The sequence below is a fragment of the Rhinopithecus bieti genome, unplaced genomic scaffold (assembly GCF_001698545.2).
Source record: "Rhinopithecus bieti isolate Rb0 unplaced genomic scaffold, ASM169854v2 scaffold_13621, whole genome shotgun sequence".
NCBI classification, from domain to species: domain Eukaryota; kingdom Metazoa; phylum Chordata; class Mammalia; order Primates; family Cercopithecidae; genus Rhinopithecus; species Rhinopithecus bieti.
The window spans coordinates 127424-146231 of record NW_016807522.1 but is presented as its reverse complement, the minus strand read 5'-3'; the positions used below and the strand labels follow the sequence as shown (position 1 = coordinate 146231).

Here is an 18808-nt window from a genome sequence, read left to right as displayed (position 1 = left end):
TCAACAAAATAGATAGACTGCTAGCAAGACTAATAAAGAAGAAAAGAGAGAAGAATCAAATAGATGCAATAAAAAATGATAAAGGGGATATTACCACCAATCCCACAGAAATACAAACTACTATCAGAGAAAACGATAAACACCCTATGCAAATAAACTAGAAAATCTAGAAGAAATGGATAAATTTCTGGACACATACACCCTCCCAAGACTAACCCAGGAAGAAGTGGAATCGCTGAATAGACCAATCACAGGCTCTGAAATTCAGGCAATAATTAATAGCCTACGAACCAAAAAAATATCCAGGATCAGATGAATTTAAAGCCGAATTCTACCAGAGGTACAAAGAGGAGCTGGTATCATTCCTTCTGAAACTATTCTAATCAATAGAAGAAGAGGGAATCCTCCCTAATTCATTTTATGAGACCAGCATCATCCTGATAACACAGCATGGCAGAGACACAACAAAAAAAGATAATATTAGTCCAGTATCCCTGATGAACATTGAGGCAAAAATCCTCAGTAAAATACTGGCAAACCAAATGCAGCCGCACATGGAAAAGCTTATCCACCAAGATCAAGTTGGCTTCATCACTGGGATGCAAGGCTGGTTCAACATATGCAAATCAATAAACATAATCCATCACATAAACAGAACCAAAGACAAAAGTCACATGAGAATGTCAATAGATGCTGAAAAGGTCTTCAACAAAATTAAACAGCTCTTCATGCTAAAAACTCTGAATAAACTAGATATTGATGGAGTGTATCTCAAAATAATAAGAACTATTTATGACAAACCCACAGCCAGTATCATACTGAATGGGCAAAAACTTGAAGCATTCCTTTTGAAAACCAGCACAAGACAGGGATGCCCTCTCTCACCACTCCTATTAAAAATAGTGTTGCAAGTTCTGGGCAGGGAAATCAGGCAAGAGAAAGAAATAAGGAAATTCAATTAGGAAAAAGGAAGTCAAATTGTCCCTCTTTGCGGATGACATGATTGTATATTTAGAAAACTGCATCATGTCTGCGCAAAATCTACTTAAGCTGATAAGCAACTTCAGCAAAGTCTCAGAATGCAAAACCAATGTGCAAAAATCACAAGCATTCTTATACATCAATAATAGACAAACAGAGAGCCAAATCACGAGTGAATTCCCATTCACAATTGCTACAAAGAGAATAAAATACCTAGGAATCCAACTTATAAGGGATGTGAAGGAATTCTTCAAGGAGAACTACAAACCAATGCTCAACAAAATAACAGAGGACACAAACAAATGGAAGAACATTCCATGCTCATGGATAGGAAGAATCAATATCATGAAAATGGCCCTACTGCCCAAGGTAATTTATAGATTCAATGCCATCCCCACCAAGCTACCAATGACTTTCTTCACAGAATTGGAAAAAACTACTTTAAAGCTCATATGGAACCAAAAAGAGCCCACACTGACAAATCAATCCTGAGCAAAAAGAGCAAAGCTGGAGGCATCACACTACCTGGCTTCAAACTATACTACAAGGCTACAGTCACCAAAACAGCATGGTACTGGTACCAAAACAGAGAGCTAGACCAATGGAACAAAAGAGAGGCCTCAGAAATAACACCACACATCTACAACCATCTGATCTTTGACAAACCTAACAAAAAGAAACAATGGGGAAAGGATTCCCTATTTAATAAATGGTGCTGGGAAAACTGGCTAGCCATATGTAGAAAGCTGAGACTGGATCCCTTCCTTACACCTTGGACAAAAATTAATTCAAGATGGATTAAAGACTTAAATGTTAGACCTAAAACATAAAAACCCTAGAAGAAAACCGAGGCAATACCATTCAGGACATGGGCATGGGCAAGGATTTCATGACTAAAACACCAAAAGCAATGGCAACGAAAGCCAAAATAGACAAATGGGATCTAATTAAACTAAAGAGCTTCTGCACAGCAGAAGAAACTACCATCAGAGTGGACAGGCAACCTACAGAATGGGAGAAAAATTTTGCAATCTACCCATCTTACAAAGGGCTAATATCCAGAATCTACAAAGAACTTAAACAAATTTACAAGAAAAAAACAAACAACCCCATCAAAAAGTGGGTGAAGGATTTGAACAGATAATTCTCGAAAGAAGACATTTATGCAGGCAACAGACACATGAAAAAGTGCTCATCATTACTGGCCATCAGAGAAATGCAAATCAAAACCACAATGAGATACCATCTCACACCAGTTAGAATGGTGAACATTAAAAAGTCAGGAAAGAACTGGAGCTGGAGAGGATGTGGAGAAATATGAACACTTTTACACTTTTGATTGGAGTGTAAACTAGTTCAACCACTGTGGAAGACAGTGTGGTGATTCCTCAAGGATCTAGAGCTAGAAATACCATTTGACCCAGTGATCCCACTACTGGGTAAATACCCAAAGGGTATTTTTGGTATGATACTACCATAAAGACACATGCACACGTATGTTTATTGCGGCACTATTCACCATAGCAAAGATGTGGAACCAACCGAACTGTCCATCAATGATAGAGTGGATTAAGAAAATGTGGCACATATACACCATGAAATATTTTGCAGTTATAAAAAAGGATGAGTTCATGTCCTTTGTAGCGACATGGATGAAGCTGGAAACCATCATTCTGAGCAAACTATTTCAAGGACAGAAAACCAAACATTGCATGTTCTCAGTCATAGGTGGGAACTGAACAATGAGAACACTTGGACACAGGGCGAGAAACATCACACACTGGGGCCTGTCATGGGGTGGGGGATGGGGGAGGGATAGCATTAGGAGAAATACCTAACGTGAATGATGAGTTAATGGGTGCAGCACACCAACACAACAGATGTATACATAAGTAACAAACCTGCACATTGTGCACCTGTACCCTAGAACTGAAGGTATAATAAAAAATAAATAAATAAAATAAAAATAATAAAAAGAAAACTTTAATCAATGGATCTCAGGGAGTCTGTGAGCTCCTGATATTGTATGCAGATTTTGGTCATATGTGATATTGTTCCTTTTCTTTTGGAGATGGGCTGAAATTTCATTATATTTATATATTTCTATGGTGGTTAAAAAAAAACCCCACATAATATAAAATCTACCATATTCATCACTTTAAATTCTTGCAAGAGGACAGACAAGCATTAGACTCTCACAGTATTCTAGATGGGCCTGGAGTCCTACACAGGACTTTGCCCACCTGTCTCTCTCCCCTTGTCTATGATCTTGTCTTTCTGTCTTTCTCTTTCTTCTTCCCTGCAAGTCAACATTCCCCTCCACAGCCCTGTGTACACCTGCATCTTTGCATGCTTGTGTCATTTTGTCCAGTGGTTTCTCCTAAATGCTTCTGCCATATTTTTCCTTATTTATACATCTGTCTGTGTGTGTGTCACTCTGGGTGCATGCTTACGGTTTCTGTGTGCATGTACGTTTCAGCATGTCCCTGTTGATAGATGAGTTTATGCATGTCCCAGGCTTTGTGGGGTGTGTGTTTGTGCTTGATAAGTGGGCAGCCATTCCAACTTACGCCTGCACATGCCCATATGTGTGAGTACCTGATGAGGTGCATGTATGTTCATGCCACTGTTTCTGAATGCTTGCAAGTTTCTGCATCTGTCTGTGCATGTAACCTGAGTGCACGTGCGCTTTCGGATATATCACTTGGAGGATGTCTATGACGTGCATTTCTGGGTCCCGCTAGATGGGGATATTTAACAAATGTGCATATTCACATTTGTGTGTACATGTGCACAACTGGTTGACTACATACAAGTGCATGGATGTTTTTGCGCATGCATTCTGGTGTCTGTATGCAGATATGTGGGCCATGCTTTGTACATATGAACATCTGATATTTGCCTGCACTGGTCTGTGTTTGGATTCAAACATAGTCCTAGCCCAGCTCTATTTCTCTTATTAAAAAAATAGAATTGTGTGAAGTTTTTTTTTTTTTTTTTGAGACGGAGTCTCGCTGTGTCGCCCAGGCTGGAGTACAGTGGCCGGATCTCAGCTCACTGCAAGCTCCGCCTCCTGGGTTCACGCCATTCTCCTGCCTCAGCCTCCCGAGTAGCTGGGACTACAGGCGCCCGCCACCTCGCCCAGCTAGTTTTTTGTATTTTAGTAGAGACGGGGTTTCACCATGTTAGCCAGGATGGTCTCGATCTCCTGACCTCGTGATCCGCCTGTCTCGGCCTCCCAAAGTGCTGGGATTACAGATTTGAGCCACCGCGCCTGGCCTGTGTGAAGTTTTTAAGAGCAGGATTATAAGTCTGTGAGGTGGATTTTATCATCTTCATTTTGCAAATTAGTTAGGTAAGGCACCAAAAGTTGTAAATGACTTGCTTCTGACTTCCACAGCTAACGAGGTCAGAGCCTGGGTATGATCTTGAAACTGCAAATTTTATGCCTTTAATGACCTCTTTGGACTGCCAGGCCCAATCTCTTTTTCTTTAGGAGACATTAGAAAAACTGCCCATAATCTCTTATGGTTCTTGAAAACCTTCCCTGTATGTAACTAAAGATTTCAAAATGTTATTTTAAAAAGTCTTTTACTAGGAGAGAGACTTGACCTTTTATAGTTTTTGCATTTTTGGAAGCTTTCCCAAAGACCTAGTTGGCCAGTGTACCCCTCAGGCCATTGGCAGTGAGGCAGTGAGGATTTGGGGACCTAGTGGTTGTGGTCAGAGCATGAAATGTTTGTTTCAGATTTTAGAGTGATGACAAGGATTAGGGTTTCTAGACAAGTGGTCTCTAAGTCTCTTCCACGTTAACTGGTTTGTTTTTCTTTTTCTTTCTTTCTTTCTTTTTTTTTTAGACAGGGTCTCACTGTATCTCCCAGGCTTGAGTGCAATAGAACATTCATAGCTCACTGCAGCCTTGACCTCCCAGGCTCAAGTGATCCTCCTGCCTCATCCTCCTGAGTAGCTGGGACTACAAGTGTGTGCCACTGCACCCAGCTTATGTTATGTTTAATATGGAACCTGGCCAGAAATCTCAGTGAATTCTTAGTATTTTTCCTCTTCTCCCATTCCAAAGCTTTATCCCAGTAAGGCCCATCTTCTCCATAACCATGAGTTCTCCATAACCACCCAGTCACTTAGCAGTCCTCTCCCTGTTGCCCCCATGCCCATGGTCTTCTGGAACTCCTCCTATAGGTAGCTGGCCTCCTGGAGAAGCATCAGAGAATCCTCCATCGTTCTCCATTGGCCGGAGCTACACCTGCCAGGATCTCAGTCTCAGGCTTCTGCCTGCCTCCCTTCCTGTGTTTAATTCTGTGCTACACAGTGATAGGGAGGGATTATGAAAGCTCTAGACTGTGCTGTCAAGGAAGCCGCTCCCAACTTTCAAAGCTCAATCAAGACAGTAATGTTCCATGCCTTCAGGATCCTCAAAAAAAAAAAAAAAAAAAAAAAAAAAGCCCAGGTTAAGTTGGAGGAAAAGGGAATCAGTCTAGGAATGATAGGGGAAGATCAAAGAGTGTTTCTTACAGGAGAGACATGAAGCTGCACACATAAATAATTAAGTGGGTGAATGCATAGGAAAGTGGGAGGAGGTATGGCTAGAATGCCATATAGAATGCCCTGGAATGGGGATATTAATTCTATTTTCTAGATATCACTTGGATTCTCTGGACACATGCACATATGTGTACACAGAAGCTCACACTTGTACATTGATATGCCTACACAAAAGGGGTTGCTGTGTAGTAAGAAACTTTTACAGATTATCAAATGTATGGATTGAGAGTCTTATTCTAATACACTAGAAATTTAATAGGAATTTAATGAAGTTATCTCGATTGATGGATGGATGTAAGGAAGCGTTTATGACTGGAATGACTAACGGGTGGATGGATGAAAGACTTAATAGATGAGTGAAGGGTTAATGGATGCATGGAGTGAGACAGATGAACAGTGATTGGAAAGGTGGATGTAAATATTAATAAGTTGTTGAATGATGAAAGACTTAATGAATGGATGGATGGAATATTGGATAGATGGATAAGTGGAAAGTTAATTGGTACATGTATAGATAATAGAGTGAAAGATATTTGTACAAAGGAAATAATGAATGGATTTTTTGATGAATTTATGGAAATATGGACAGAAGGATGAAAAGATAAAAGGAGAGATAGATAGATAGATAGATAGATAGGTAGGTAGGTAGATAGAAGGATGGAAAGAGTGTGGTGAGCCTACCTGGACATCCTGGGACAGGCTGGAATGTATCAGGAAGTGGGTAAGAGATACTGAGACCTGTGGCTGGGGTGAGGAGATCCCTAGTGCTGAAGTGTAGGTGTTGGGACTGTAAATCTTTTATATTTTTCTCTAGTGGGTGGGGTAATGACTTATGGAATTATCAGATACACTATAGTGACCAAGAAGTGCCACCCCAGCACACACACCCAAAAGGGGACAAGCAGCAAAGCACTTTCTCTCTTGTTGAATCCCAGAGCCAGTGGGCTGGGGAGGAAGCCAGGCATCCCTCCTTCTGCTCTCAAAGGTCTCTGTTTTGGGGCTTTAGGAACTGGATTCCTCAGGCCTCAGCCCAGCTGAGTTGGGGGCTCCCCAAAACCTCCACTGACATCTTGATTCCACTGCTTTTCACCTTTTCTGGAGGCTGAGGGAGAGCTCTGAGGCCTGCCTGTCCCCTTTGGGAAGCTCCACCCGACTGCAGCCTCTGTCTCCCAGCCTGAGCCCCTCACTCCCTCTGGTTCTGTATGATTCATTGTCTGACCTTCCCTGGGGGAGGGAGGCAGTGATCTGACCTACCCACCCAATTCAGCAGCCATGGAGCCGGGGGAGGTATCTATGAGGCCAGTTTGATGGATGAGTGAGAAGAAAGAAAGTATTCCTTCCTGGTCTCCTCCTTATCCCTCACCCCACCCTCTGGAATCATGACAGTTACATAATCACCTCCGCCTTACTCCTTCCCACAGGCAGAGAGCCAGAAAGAGAGGTATGTGGGCAAAGAGTGTGTGGAAGTAAGAAGAGAGCAAGAGAAAAGCTTCCAGGGGGACAGAAGGCAAGAGAAAGAGACAAAGAGAAAGAGAGTGAGAGACAGCGAGAGAGCACGCCAGGGAGAGATGGAGCGAGAGAGAGAGAGAGAGAGAAAGTGGAGGGAGACAGAGAAACGAAGACAGAGAGCACCAGGGAGAGATGGGGGAGAGAGAGAGACAGAGAAATAGATGGAAAGAGAGACAGAGGAGAGAGAGACAGAGAGAGACGGAGAGAAACGGAGAGAGAGAAAGAGAGACAGACAGCACCACGGAGAGATGAGAGAGAGAGAGAGGAGAGAGAGAGAGAGAGAGAGAGAGAGAGAGAGAGAGAGAGAAGAGAAGAGAAGAGAAGAGAGATGGAGAGAGAGAGAAAGACAAAGAGCAACGAGGAGAGATGGAGAAAGGAGAAGAGAGACAGAGAGAGACAAAGTGAGACCGAGAGCACCAGGGAGAGATGGGGGGGTGAGAGAACTGAAGAGACAGAGAGAGAGAGGAAGAGAGAGAGAGACAAAGAGAAAGAGAGAGACAGAGAGCACAAGGGAGATATGGAGACAGAGAGAGATGGGGGGAGGAGAGAGAGAGATGGAGACAGAGAGCACGCACCAGGGAGAGATAGAGGGAGTGACACAGAGAGAGAGATGGAGAGAGAGAGAGAACACCAGAGAAGAGAGAGAAAGAAAGACAGAGAGTACGCAGGGAGAGATGGGAAGAGAAGACAGAGAGGAGATGGAGAACGAGAGAGAGAGGAAGAGAGAGACAGAGATGGAGAGAGGGAGAGAGAGACAGAATAGCATCAGGGAGAAGAATGGGGGAGAAGAGAGAAAGAGAAGAGAGAGGGAGAGAGAGACGAGGAAGAGAGAGATGAAGAAGCACCAAGGAGATATGAGAGGGACGGAGAGAGATAAGAGAGATGGAGAGAGAGAAGAGAGTCAATAGCACCAGGGAGAGATGGGGGGTAAGAAGATGAAGAGAGGAGAGAGAGAGGCGAGAGAGAGAGCACAAGGAGAGATGGAGAGATCAGAGGGGTGGTGGAGGAGAAGAGCGAAGCAGAGCAGAGAGAGAAGCAATACAGGGAGAGATGGAGGGAGCGGGCAGAGAGAGAGAGAAAAAGAAAGACAGAGAGCACCAGGAGAGATGGGAGAGAGAGGCAGAGAAAGAGATGGAGAAAAGAGAGAGGAGGGAAGAGATGGCGAGAGAGAGATGGAAGAGAGAAAGAAGAGAGCGTGGATAGCACAGGGGGAGATGGGAGAGAGAGAGAGAAAGAGAGAGAGAGAGAGAGAGACAGAGAGACAGAGAGAGAGACACACAAAGAGTACCAAGGAGAGATGGAGGGGGGAAGAGAGAGACAGAGGGAGAGAAAGAGAGACCGAGAGCACCAGGGAGAGATGGAAGGTTGAGACAGATGGAGAGATGGAAGGTTAAGACAGATGAAGAGAGAGAGAGACAAAGAGAGAGACAGAGAGACAGCACAAGGGAGAGATGGGGAGAGAGCGGTGGGGAGGGGAGAGAGAGATGGAGAGAGAGCACCAGGGAGAGATGGAAAGAAAGGGAGAGACAGAGAGAACCAGGGAGAGACAGAGAGAGAAGGAAAGAGAAAGTGCCAGAGAGAGAAGGGGGAGAGGAAGGGAGGGAAAGGGGGAAGGAGAGGGAGGGAGGGAAGAAGGTGGAAAGGGGTGGAGGGAATAACTGGGACCCAGTGAAACAGGGAGAAGGAATCTGAGAAAGGCACAGGACACCGTTAGAGGGAGAAGCAGAGAGAGGTGGAAAGAGACACTCACAGAGAAAGGAAGAGGTGGACAGTTAGGGAGATGCTCAGTCAGAAAGGTGTAGATGCAGATATAGACAGACCCAGAGCCCTGGAAAGACCTAGACAAGTGACAAAGAGAGACTCAGAGGAGAGAGTCAGAGAAGTACAGAGTGACTGATCTAGAAGTTCAAAGAGAAGGACAGAGAAACACAGGAAAAGAAGAAACAGCCCAATGAAGGAGGCAGAGACTTGCCTGGGGCAGAAACGGAGGGTGGCAGCAGGGAGGAGAAATACCATCTGATCTCAGGGGTGGGTGGCCCTGCCCAGACATGCCAGCGTGGCCTGGGAAGCCTTGTGAGCAGCCAGCATGTCATTATTTTTCTAGTACCTCTTGTGTGCCAGTCCCTGCCAAGACGGTTTCTTTTAATCCCAACAACAAGTATCAATGATAACCATTACAGCTCATTCTTACAGTGCACAATGATATCCCAGACTTTTTGCAAGTGCAAAAAGCTCTTTGCACCTACTTCACCGAATCATCAAACAGCCCCACATGAGAGACACTACGATGATCTCTGTCTACAGAGGCCGAAATAAGGCACACAGAGAGCTTAAGTCACTTCTCAAAGGCACCAGCATGGAGCTGGGATTCAACATCCAGACACTCTGGCTGCAATTGGTGATGTTATCTTCTTCATTCCTGAGAGACAGAAAGCTGAAAACTCTAAAGATGTGACCCCCAGATTTGGAGAAGTGGGAATTCCTATGCAGGCGTCAAAAGATCAACCAGAGGAGCCAATGAACACCCTGAAATAGTCACGCAGCTGGGTGTCATCGTGCCCACATAGAAAAACTGTGCACAAGTATTTTGGAACCCTTGAAGGCTCAGCTCTTATTTATTCCACAAATATTTATTGTGAACCCTACTATATGTCAGTTCTGGAGGGTGGGGAAACACACAGGGACCAAGCAAACCATGACAAAGGTAATAATGAAATAAATGAGAACCAGGCAGGCATCATGCCTCACACCTGTAATCTCAGCTCTTTGGGAGGCCAGGATGGGATGATTGTTTGAGACCAAGAGTTTGAGACCAGCCCAGGCAAAATAGCAAGACTCCATCGCTCCAAAAAATTTAAAAGTTAGCCAGAGGTAGTGTCACACGCCTGTAGTCACCACTACTCAGGAGTCTGAGGTGGGAGGATTGTTTGAACCCAGGAGTTGGAGGCTGCAATGAACCATGATCACACCTCTGCACTACAGTCTGGATGATACAGTTTGGCTGTATCCCTACCCAAATCTCATCTTGAATTGTAGCTCCCATAATCCCTACATGTTGTGGGAGGGACCCGGTGGGAGATCATTGAATCATAGGGGCGATTTCCCCCATAGTGTTCTCACAGTAGTGAATACGTCTCATGAGATCTGTTGGTTTTATTAGGGGAAACCCCTTTCACTTGGTTCTCATTCTCTCTCTTGCCAGCTGCCATGTAAGACGTGCCTTTTGCCTCTCACTATGATTGTGAGGCCTCCGCAGCCATGTGGAACTGTGAGTTTATTAAACCTCTTTTTCTTTATAAATTACCCAGTCTAGAGCATGTCTTTATCAGCAGCATGAAAACGGACTAATACAAAGGACAACAGAGCAAGACTCTGACTCTATAAATAATTAAAGATAGATAGATAGATAGATAGATAGATAGATAGATAGATAGATAGACAGACATATAGATAAATAGACAGGAAATAAGGACCCTGCCCTCCCAGAGTTGTCATTTTAGCAGGAGGAGGTATTATCAGAGCCAATGCCTGCTTGATCCTGGAAGGTGCCAAGCTTGCTTTCTCACCTCTGGGCTTTTGACCTTGCTGTTCCCTCAGCTGAGAAGGCTTCTCCCCATATCTTCCCATGGCCAACTCTCAGAAGTCTTCTCAAAGGAACCCTCTCTGACCACTCAATCTGAAGTAATCCCCCCTGGAACCCTTGTACACTGTTGATGGTAATGTAAATTAGTAGAGCCACTTTGAGGAACAAAATGGAGGTTCCTTAAAAAAAAAAAAAAAGTGGAAATAGGTCAGGTGTGGTGGCTCATGCCTGTAATCCCAGTACTTTGGGAGGCTGAGGCAGGTGGATCACCTGAAGTCAGGAGTTCAAGAGCAGCCTGGCCAACATGGTGAAACCCCATCTCTACTAAAAATACAAAAATCAGCCAGGCGTGATGGCGGGTGCCTGTAGTCCCAGCTACTCAGGATGCTGAGGCAGCACAATTGCTTGAAACCAGGAGGCGGAGGCTGCAGTGAGCTGAGATCATGCCACTGCACTCCAGCTTGGGTGACATTGGGTGACATAGTAAGACTCCGTCTCAAAACAAAACAAAACAAAAGAAACAAACAACAATAGAAAAAAAAAACACTAAAAATAGAGCTACCATGCAATGCAGAAATTCCACTGCTAAGTGTGTATATATATATATATATAAAGGAAATCCATATACTGAAGAGATGTCTGCACTCCCACTTATTTTGCAGCTCTGTTCACAACAGCCAAGACATGGAATCAGCCTAAGTGTTCACGTGGTGTCGGTACAGAAAGGAGAACTATTCCGCCATTAAAGAAGAATAAGATCCTGCTGTTTGCAGCAACATGGATGGAACTGCAGGACATTATGTTAGGTGAAATAAGCCAGGCACAGAAAGGCAAACTGCACATTCTCACACATTCATGGGAGCTAAAAATTAAAACAATTGAACTGATGGAGATAGAGTAGAATGATGGTTGCCAGAGGCTGGGAAAGGTGGAGTTGAGTGAAAGGGGATGGCTAATGGGTACAAAAATATGGCTAATGGGTACAACAAGTAAGATTTTGTTTTTGATAGTACAACAAGGTGATTACCGTCAGTAATAATTTGTTGTACTTTCTTTTTTTTTTTTTTTTTGAGACTGAGTCTCATTCTGTGGCCCAAGCTGGAGTGGAGTGGCACAAACTTGGCTCACTGCAAACTCCACCTACCAGGCTCAAGCAATTCTCCCGCTTCAGCCTTCTGATTAGCTGGGATTACAGATGTATGCCACCATGCCTGGCTAATTTTTTTTTGTATTTTTGTAGAGACGGGGTTTCACCATGTTGCCCAGGGTGGTTTCGAACTCCTCAGCTCAGGCAATCTGTCTACCTCGGTCTCCTAAAGTGCTAGGATTACAGTCATGAGCCACTGTGCCCAGGCTGTGGTACATTTTAGCATAACAGAGGGAATATAATTGAAATGTTTGTAACACAAAGAAATGGTGAGTGCTTGAGGTGATGGTTACCCCATTTACCCTGATGTGATTATTATTAGTGACTATACACTGTATGTCTATCTACATTGTATGTCTTTGATTACACCTTGTATGTCTGTATCGAAATATCTCACATACCCCATAAATATATACACCTACTATGTAGCCACAAAGATTTTTTAAAATAAAAATAATTGCATAGAGTCCTCAAACCCCAATCTCCAGTACTTTTATTGCCTTGCTCCAACCCAGGACCACAATTCAAAGCCTCAAGTCTATCAGAATTTCTCCCTCCTGTCGGCCTCCTCTTCATTTGACCTTATAAAATTCTAGAAGCTTCTGTAGTTAATATATAAGCCAAAAAGGAACTCCCAAGCTTGTCTGTGGAGTCTCACCCAAAGTTGCACCCCAACTGCCTAGCTGTTTCCTGTCTACCCACCTCCTCCTTTTCCATCCCTTCCGCACTAACCCATCTCACCACCTGGACAGACTTGAGAAAGCCCCGTGGTTTATTTGCAAAGTGCTCCTCCAGAAAGGGCAGAGGCCAGCACCCAGGAGAGAGGCAGCCCTGGGAGGTAGGATGGCCCCAGATCCAGAGTAGTAAGAGGTCACTAGGGACAATGAGGAGTGAGGAGGCTGAGGGCTCTGTGGTCCTCATTCCACCCACCTTCCATTCTGCTGTCGCTCTTAAAAGACAAGTTGCTCTGTTTGTTGCCCTATTTCTGTGTTGGTGACAGAAGATGTGCCATGCATTTGCACTGGCAGAGTTCCTGCTAACTCTTCAGAGGCTACAAGGAACCCAAAGCTGGCAGGTGCTGCACAGGCCAACAGGTTAGCATCTCAGCGCTGAGTCCCAGAGCCAGCTTCCCATTGACCACAGGCTGGCTGATGTATCCTGGTGATAAAGATATTAAACTTGCAACCCCTCCTTCAGGGAAGGGTGGTGGTCCTGCTGGTGGAATGTGTGGGGGCTAGATTTATTTATTTATTTTTTTTTTTTTTTGAGATGGATTCTTGCTTTGTCGCCCAGCCTGGAGTGCAGTGGCGGGATCTGGGCTCACTACAACCTCTGCTTCCTGCATTCAAGTGATTCTCCTGTCTCAACCTCCCGAGTAGCTGGAACTACAGGTTCGTGCCACCATGCCTGGCTCATTTTGTTGTTGTTGTTGTTGAGACAGGGTTTCGGTATATTGGTCAGGCTGGTCTTGAACCCCTGACTTGAGGTGATCCACCTGTCTCAGCCTCCCAAAGTGCTGTGATTATAGGCATGAGCCACCAAGTCCAGCCTGGAGGCTGAATTTAGACTGGTTCCATTGCAAGAATAGCGCTAAGCTTTACCAAAAGGTGGTACTGCAGCTCGTGGGAACGCGAGTAACTGGCAGGCAGAATTGGGGGCATCTTGGGCCCTTTGGGGATGAGAATTTATTCTGAGCCTCAGAAGAAAGTGGCATATGGAGGAGACATAGTCTGATGGAGGAGGCCTAGCTCCATTTTGGGAGGGCTGTGGGGGTAGGGGATGCTGATTAGCCACTCATTCATTCATCCATTCATTCCTCAGCAAATATTTTGAACACCTGTCACAGGCCACACGCTGTGTTGAGAGTACGGTGATGAGTAAGACAATGGTTTGGCCCTGCACAGAGTTGGCATTGAGGTGAGGGAGGCGTTCTCACAAACATTCCTTCCAGAAAAATCCCTAGGGACCTGACAACAAAAGAATCACACACAAAATGGCACAGACCACCTCTTGACCTGGGGAGGTCGGGCTTTAGAGATGTTTATTTAATTCTCAGCAGATTAGAAGGAACATATCAGAGAATCCAAAGCACCAGTGCAGAATCCCACAGCTCAGGGAACCTGGGCCAAGGAGGCTTTTGACAGAGGGAAGCAGTAGGAAGAGGCAGCTGGGAATGAGGATGGGGGAAGACTACAGCCATGTGTGACTGTGGTCTACAACAGGCACGACCCTCAAAAATAGCGTTCAACGTGAAAGCAACCAGACACAAAAGATCACATATTACGCCTGTAATATCAGCACTTTGGGACGCTGAGGTGGGTGGATCACCTGAGGCCAGGAGCTCACGACCAGCCTGGTCAACACGTCCCCATTAAAAGTACAAGAAAATTATCCAGGCATGGTAGCACATGCCTGTGATCCCAGCTACTTGGGAGCTGAGGCAGGAGAATCTCTTGAACCTGGAAGACGAATTTGCAGTGAACCAAAATCGCACCACAGCACTCCGGCTTGGGAGACAGAGCAAGGCTTAGTTTAAAAAAAAAAAAGTCAAATATTATATGGAGGAAAAAATCAGAATCAGTAAGTCCATAGATACAAAAACCAGATTGTCAGGGGCTGAGATGAAAAGGAGAATGGGGTATGGGGAGTGACAGCTTGACAGGTATGGGTTTTGTGGGGGAGGGGAGATAATGAAAACATTTGTAACTAGGTGAATCACCTGACATCAGGAGTTTGAGACCACCTAAAAATACAAAATTTAACCAGGCATGGTGGGGGGGGGTGCCTGTTATCCCAGCTACTCCAGAGGCTGAGGCAGGAGAATCTCTTGAACCCAGGATGTGGAGGTTGCAGTGAGCTGAGATGGCGCCACTGAACTCCAGCCTGGGTGACAGAGCAAGATTCTGTCTCAGAAAAAAAGAAAATGTTTGGAACTAGATGGTGGTGGTTGTACAGCTTTGTGAATGAACCACATGCCACTAAATTGTACACTTTAGAATGGCTAATTTTATGTTATGTGAATTTCATCTTAATTTTTAAAATTATATATATATGGCCAGGCACGGTGACTCACACCTGTAATCCCAACACTTTGGTAGGCCAAGGCGGGTGAACCACTTGAGTTCAGGAGTTCGAGATGAGCCTGGCCAACACGGTGAAACCCCATCTCTACTAAAAATACAAAAATTAGCCAAGCTTGGTAGTGCACAGCTGTAATCCCAGCTACTAGGGAGGCTGAGGCAGGAGGATTGCTTGAACCCCGTGAGTGGAGGTTGCAGTAAGCTGAGATTGCACCAATGCACTCCAGCCTGGGAGACAGAGTGAGACTCCATCTCAAAAAATATATATAATTATATATATATATAATATTGTATATTGTAATTTTCAATAATCTCACTTCTTCACTCACTTGCAATGTGACCTCAGACAACTGGTGCCATGGAGGGGAAGGAAGCTGGTTTGCTGCAGGTCTCTCAGAGGCAGGAAGTTGCGGGGAGTCAGAGCCACTGTCTACAGAGGTGGGGACACTGAATGACCCTGGAATCCTTTGACCCCTTCCCTCAGCCCCTTCAGCGGGGCAGGAAGCGGATCTGGTACGTTGGGGGTATTTTGCCCACACCACTCTCCTGAGGTGTCAGGTCGATGTCTTCAGGAGCCACGGGGCTGGCCACGGAGAAGTTCTGGAGGATGGTGGTGAAGAATAGGAACAATTTGTTGCGGGCAATGCCTTCACCAAGGCAAATCCGCCTCCCTGTGGACACAGAAGGTCACCAGCACGGGCACAGGGCAGGTGCATACTCTTTGCCCTGATATGTCCCTAAGTCCAACGTATGTCCACTGCAATGGATTTGCATAAGACTGGCCTTTAACCTACAATTCAGGATGGACTTTTAGGACGCTGCTCTGAAACCAGGTGCAAATCTTTGAGTGGATGTGCCATGTTCATTTCTCACTCACTCTCTCTCTCTCTCTCTCCTTTTTTTTTTCTTTTGAGATGGAGTCTCTCTCTGTCACCCAGGCTGGATCACAGTGGCACCATCTCGGCTCACTACAACCTCCGTCTCCCACAGGGTTCAAAGGATCCCCATGCCTCAGCCTCCCAAGTAGCTGGGATTACAGGTACCTGCCACATTTTTAGTAGACATGAGGTTTCACCATGTTGGTAAGGCTGGTCTCAAACTCCTGACCTCAGGTAATCCACCAGCCTTGGCCTCCCAAAGTGCTGGGATTACAGGCATGAGCCACCGTGCCCAGTACCATGTTCATTTTTCTGGTAGAGGGTTTGTAGCTTCTGTTAGAGTTCCAAAGGGTTTGGTGACCCCCCCAGAGTATAATGACTCACTTCTGGTTGTGTGTGTGTGTGTGTGTGTACCTCTACATGTGTGAGTGTGAGCATATTTATGACAACATTCTTAGTGTTCTTCACTTCTCATATGGGGAGAATGGCACCTCTCTCAAAGGGTTCTTGTGAGGTTAAAGGAGACAATTGACAAAATTCTTAGACTAGCACTTGGCTTGTGCTAAGGAGCCTTAAGGTTTGGTTATCGCCTTGTGTTTGTTTCTGGGGGTATGTGTGGGGTGTGTGTTTCTGGCCACGTGTCTGTGTGTGTGTCTCTAGGCTGTCTTCTGGTCTCAGCCTGAGATCCACAGGCTTCAAGAGTTCAGGGGGGAAGAAATCCAAATTGTATATAAATTGTGAATGGGACACATGCATATGAGACAGGAAGGGTCTATGGCTTCCACTGATTCTCAGAGGTGCAAGGAACCCCCAGTGGGTTCTAAACCACAGACTTGGAGAAAAATGAGAACAAGGGGAGCTGGGAAAAGCTGAGGCAGAGACAAAGGGAGCCTTTCCCTTCACTTCAGTGTTTCGTAATCTGCAAACCTTGGAAAGGCCATGTCGAGTGTGAGTTTTCAGGCATTCCCTACGCCTGTCAAGTTGTTGGACAAGTGTGTCTACGTGGACGTGTCTGGAAAAGGGTCCACGTCCCTTTGGCACATCCAGAAGGTGGGTGACATGAGCTTAGAAACAGGCAGGTCTCTGGGCTTGTTCTTCTGTAACTATTTGTGTGACCTAATGTTTTCCACAACAGCCTGATGCTTGTTACCTCCCTCCCATCACGCCCTCCCCATCTCTGGGGCCGTCTGTTTGGACACCTTTTGGAATTTCTTTGGCTGCAGCACCCTTTTGGCTTGGGTTATACCTTTCTTTCTGCCCCTGGCAGCCCTACCCCTGTCTTTTTCTCTGTCTGTGCCTGTCAGACACAGTTTTTCTCCCTTTCCTCTCCTTTTTTGGCTTTCTTCCATCTTGCTTAACTTCCTATCTCTGCCTATTTGAATCTGATTCCTCCCCAATCTCTCTTGCTCTGTCCTTTTTTCATCTCCCTCTAAAGATACCTTATTTGTCTTGTTCATTCTTTCTTCCTCTTCTTATGTCACTCTCTCTTTTTCCTATCTCTCATCTGTTTCTCTCCTTTCCCTCCTTCCTTCTCCCCTCCTCCTTCCTTTTCCTCCTCCCTCTCCTCTTATTCCTCCTCCTCCTCCTCCTTATGTGGCCCTCTCTCTGTGTCTCTCTCTCTTCTTCTCCGTATACTGTCTGATGTTCACCTGCTGTCTTTCTGCCACTGTCTCCCCATCTCTTTCTCTCAGTGTGTTCCCTCTTTGTCCCTAACTCTGTTTCCCAGTCTCATTATCTTTGTTACTTATCTGTCTCTGTCCTTATTTTCCTAAATCTCTGCCTCTCTTAAAACAAAGTAGCAAGCCAGTTGCAGTGGCTCATGCCTGTAATCTCAGCACTTTGGGAGACCAAGGCAGGCTTACCACAAGGTCAGAAGATCAGGACCATCCAGGCTAACAGAGTGAAACCCTGTCTCTACTAAAAATACAAAAAATTAGCCAGATGTGGTGGCACGAGATTGTAGTCCCAGGTACTTGGGTGGCTGTGACAGGAGAATCGCTTGAACCCAGGAGGCAGAGGTTGCAGTGAGCTGAGATCATGACACTGCACTCCAGCCTGGGCAACTGAGCAAGACTCTATCTCAAGAAAAAAAACCCAAAAAACTTAAGATAGCAAAATTGAGAGATGACATTAACCCTCAAGCCATCACCCCACATGTTCCCAACTTTTATTGAAGGTAAAATGTGGAAGGAGGCCACTGTGCTGGACAAAATGAGGGGCTGGGCACAGATCNTTTTTTTTGAGACGGAGTCTGGCTGTGTCACCCAGGCTGGAGTGCTGTGGCCGGATCTCAGCTCACTGCAAGCTCCGCCTCCCAGGTTCACGCCATTCTCCTGCCTCAGCCTCCCAGGTAGCTGGGACTACAGGCGCTGCCACCTCGCCCGGCTAGTTTTTTGTAGTTTTTTTTAGTAGAGACAGGGTTTCACCGTGTTAGCCAGGATGGTCTCGATCTCTTGACCTCATGATCCACCCGTCTCAGCCTCCCAAAGTGCTGGGATTACAGGCTTGAGCCACCGCGCCCAGCCGAGAGTATATTCTTGTAACAAGTAATCTTGGCCAATCAGGGCAGCCAAGCTTCAGCCAATCACAGGCTGCAAGCTGCCCAGACACACTCAGATAAGGCAAATACAGAGCTGTAACCAATCAGGCTGCTTCTGTACCTCAGTTCCTTTCCCTGTGGATAAATAATGCCTGACCACATTGCTGGGTGTAGCTCTCTGAACCTTTACTGGTTCCATGTGCTGCCCAATTCATGAATTGTTTCTTTGCTCAAATAGACTCTGCTAAGTTTAATTTGTCTAAAGTTTTTCTCTTAACCAGCCAAAGAGTGGAGGATGAGGACTGGGACAAGTCAGAGCACGTCAAGACCTTCTCCACCCTCCAGTGCTAGCTCAGAAATCCAAACTCCTCCCCCTAATTTCAAGGTCCTGCCCAGCTGAGCCCTTTGTCTTATTCCCTTCTGCAATCTACACCCAAGGCTCACTGGGCTTCCTATAGTTTCTCAAGCGTACCATTACGTTTCCACCTTTGGCCTTTGCCCTTGCTGTTTCCTTTGCCTGGAACACACTTT

General features: G+C 45.4%; 1 protein-coding gene across 6 annotated transcripts in view; it reads right to left on the bottom strand.

Annotated features, from left to right (window-relative positions):
- The window catches only part of CYP2B6 (cytochrome P450 family 2 subfamily B member 6), a 52331-nt gene that overhangs the window by 12793 nt on the left and 20730 nt on the right, over positions 1-18808 (bottom strand). The window contains exons 9-10 of one of the 6 annotated variants that reach the window (XR_001887439.1): positions 15190-15531; positions 14288-14306 (exon numbers count right to left, since the gene is read on the bottom strand). The exons of 1 other annotated variant lie outside the window; for it this stretch is intronic. Coding sequence is in view for 3 of the 5 variants with exons in the window: in XM_017882730.1 (XP_017738219.1) it covers positions 15350-15531 (182 nt within the window). In the remaining 2 variants the exon portion in view is untranslated. Of the gene's footprint in view, positions 1-13796; positions 15532-18808 lie in introns of those variants that run through there. 4 more of the 6 variants (XR_001887438.1, XM_017882730.1, XM_017882733.1 and 1 more) reach the window with 4 other exon arrangements.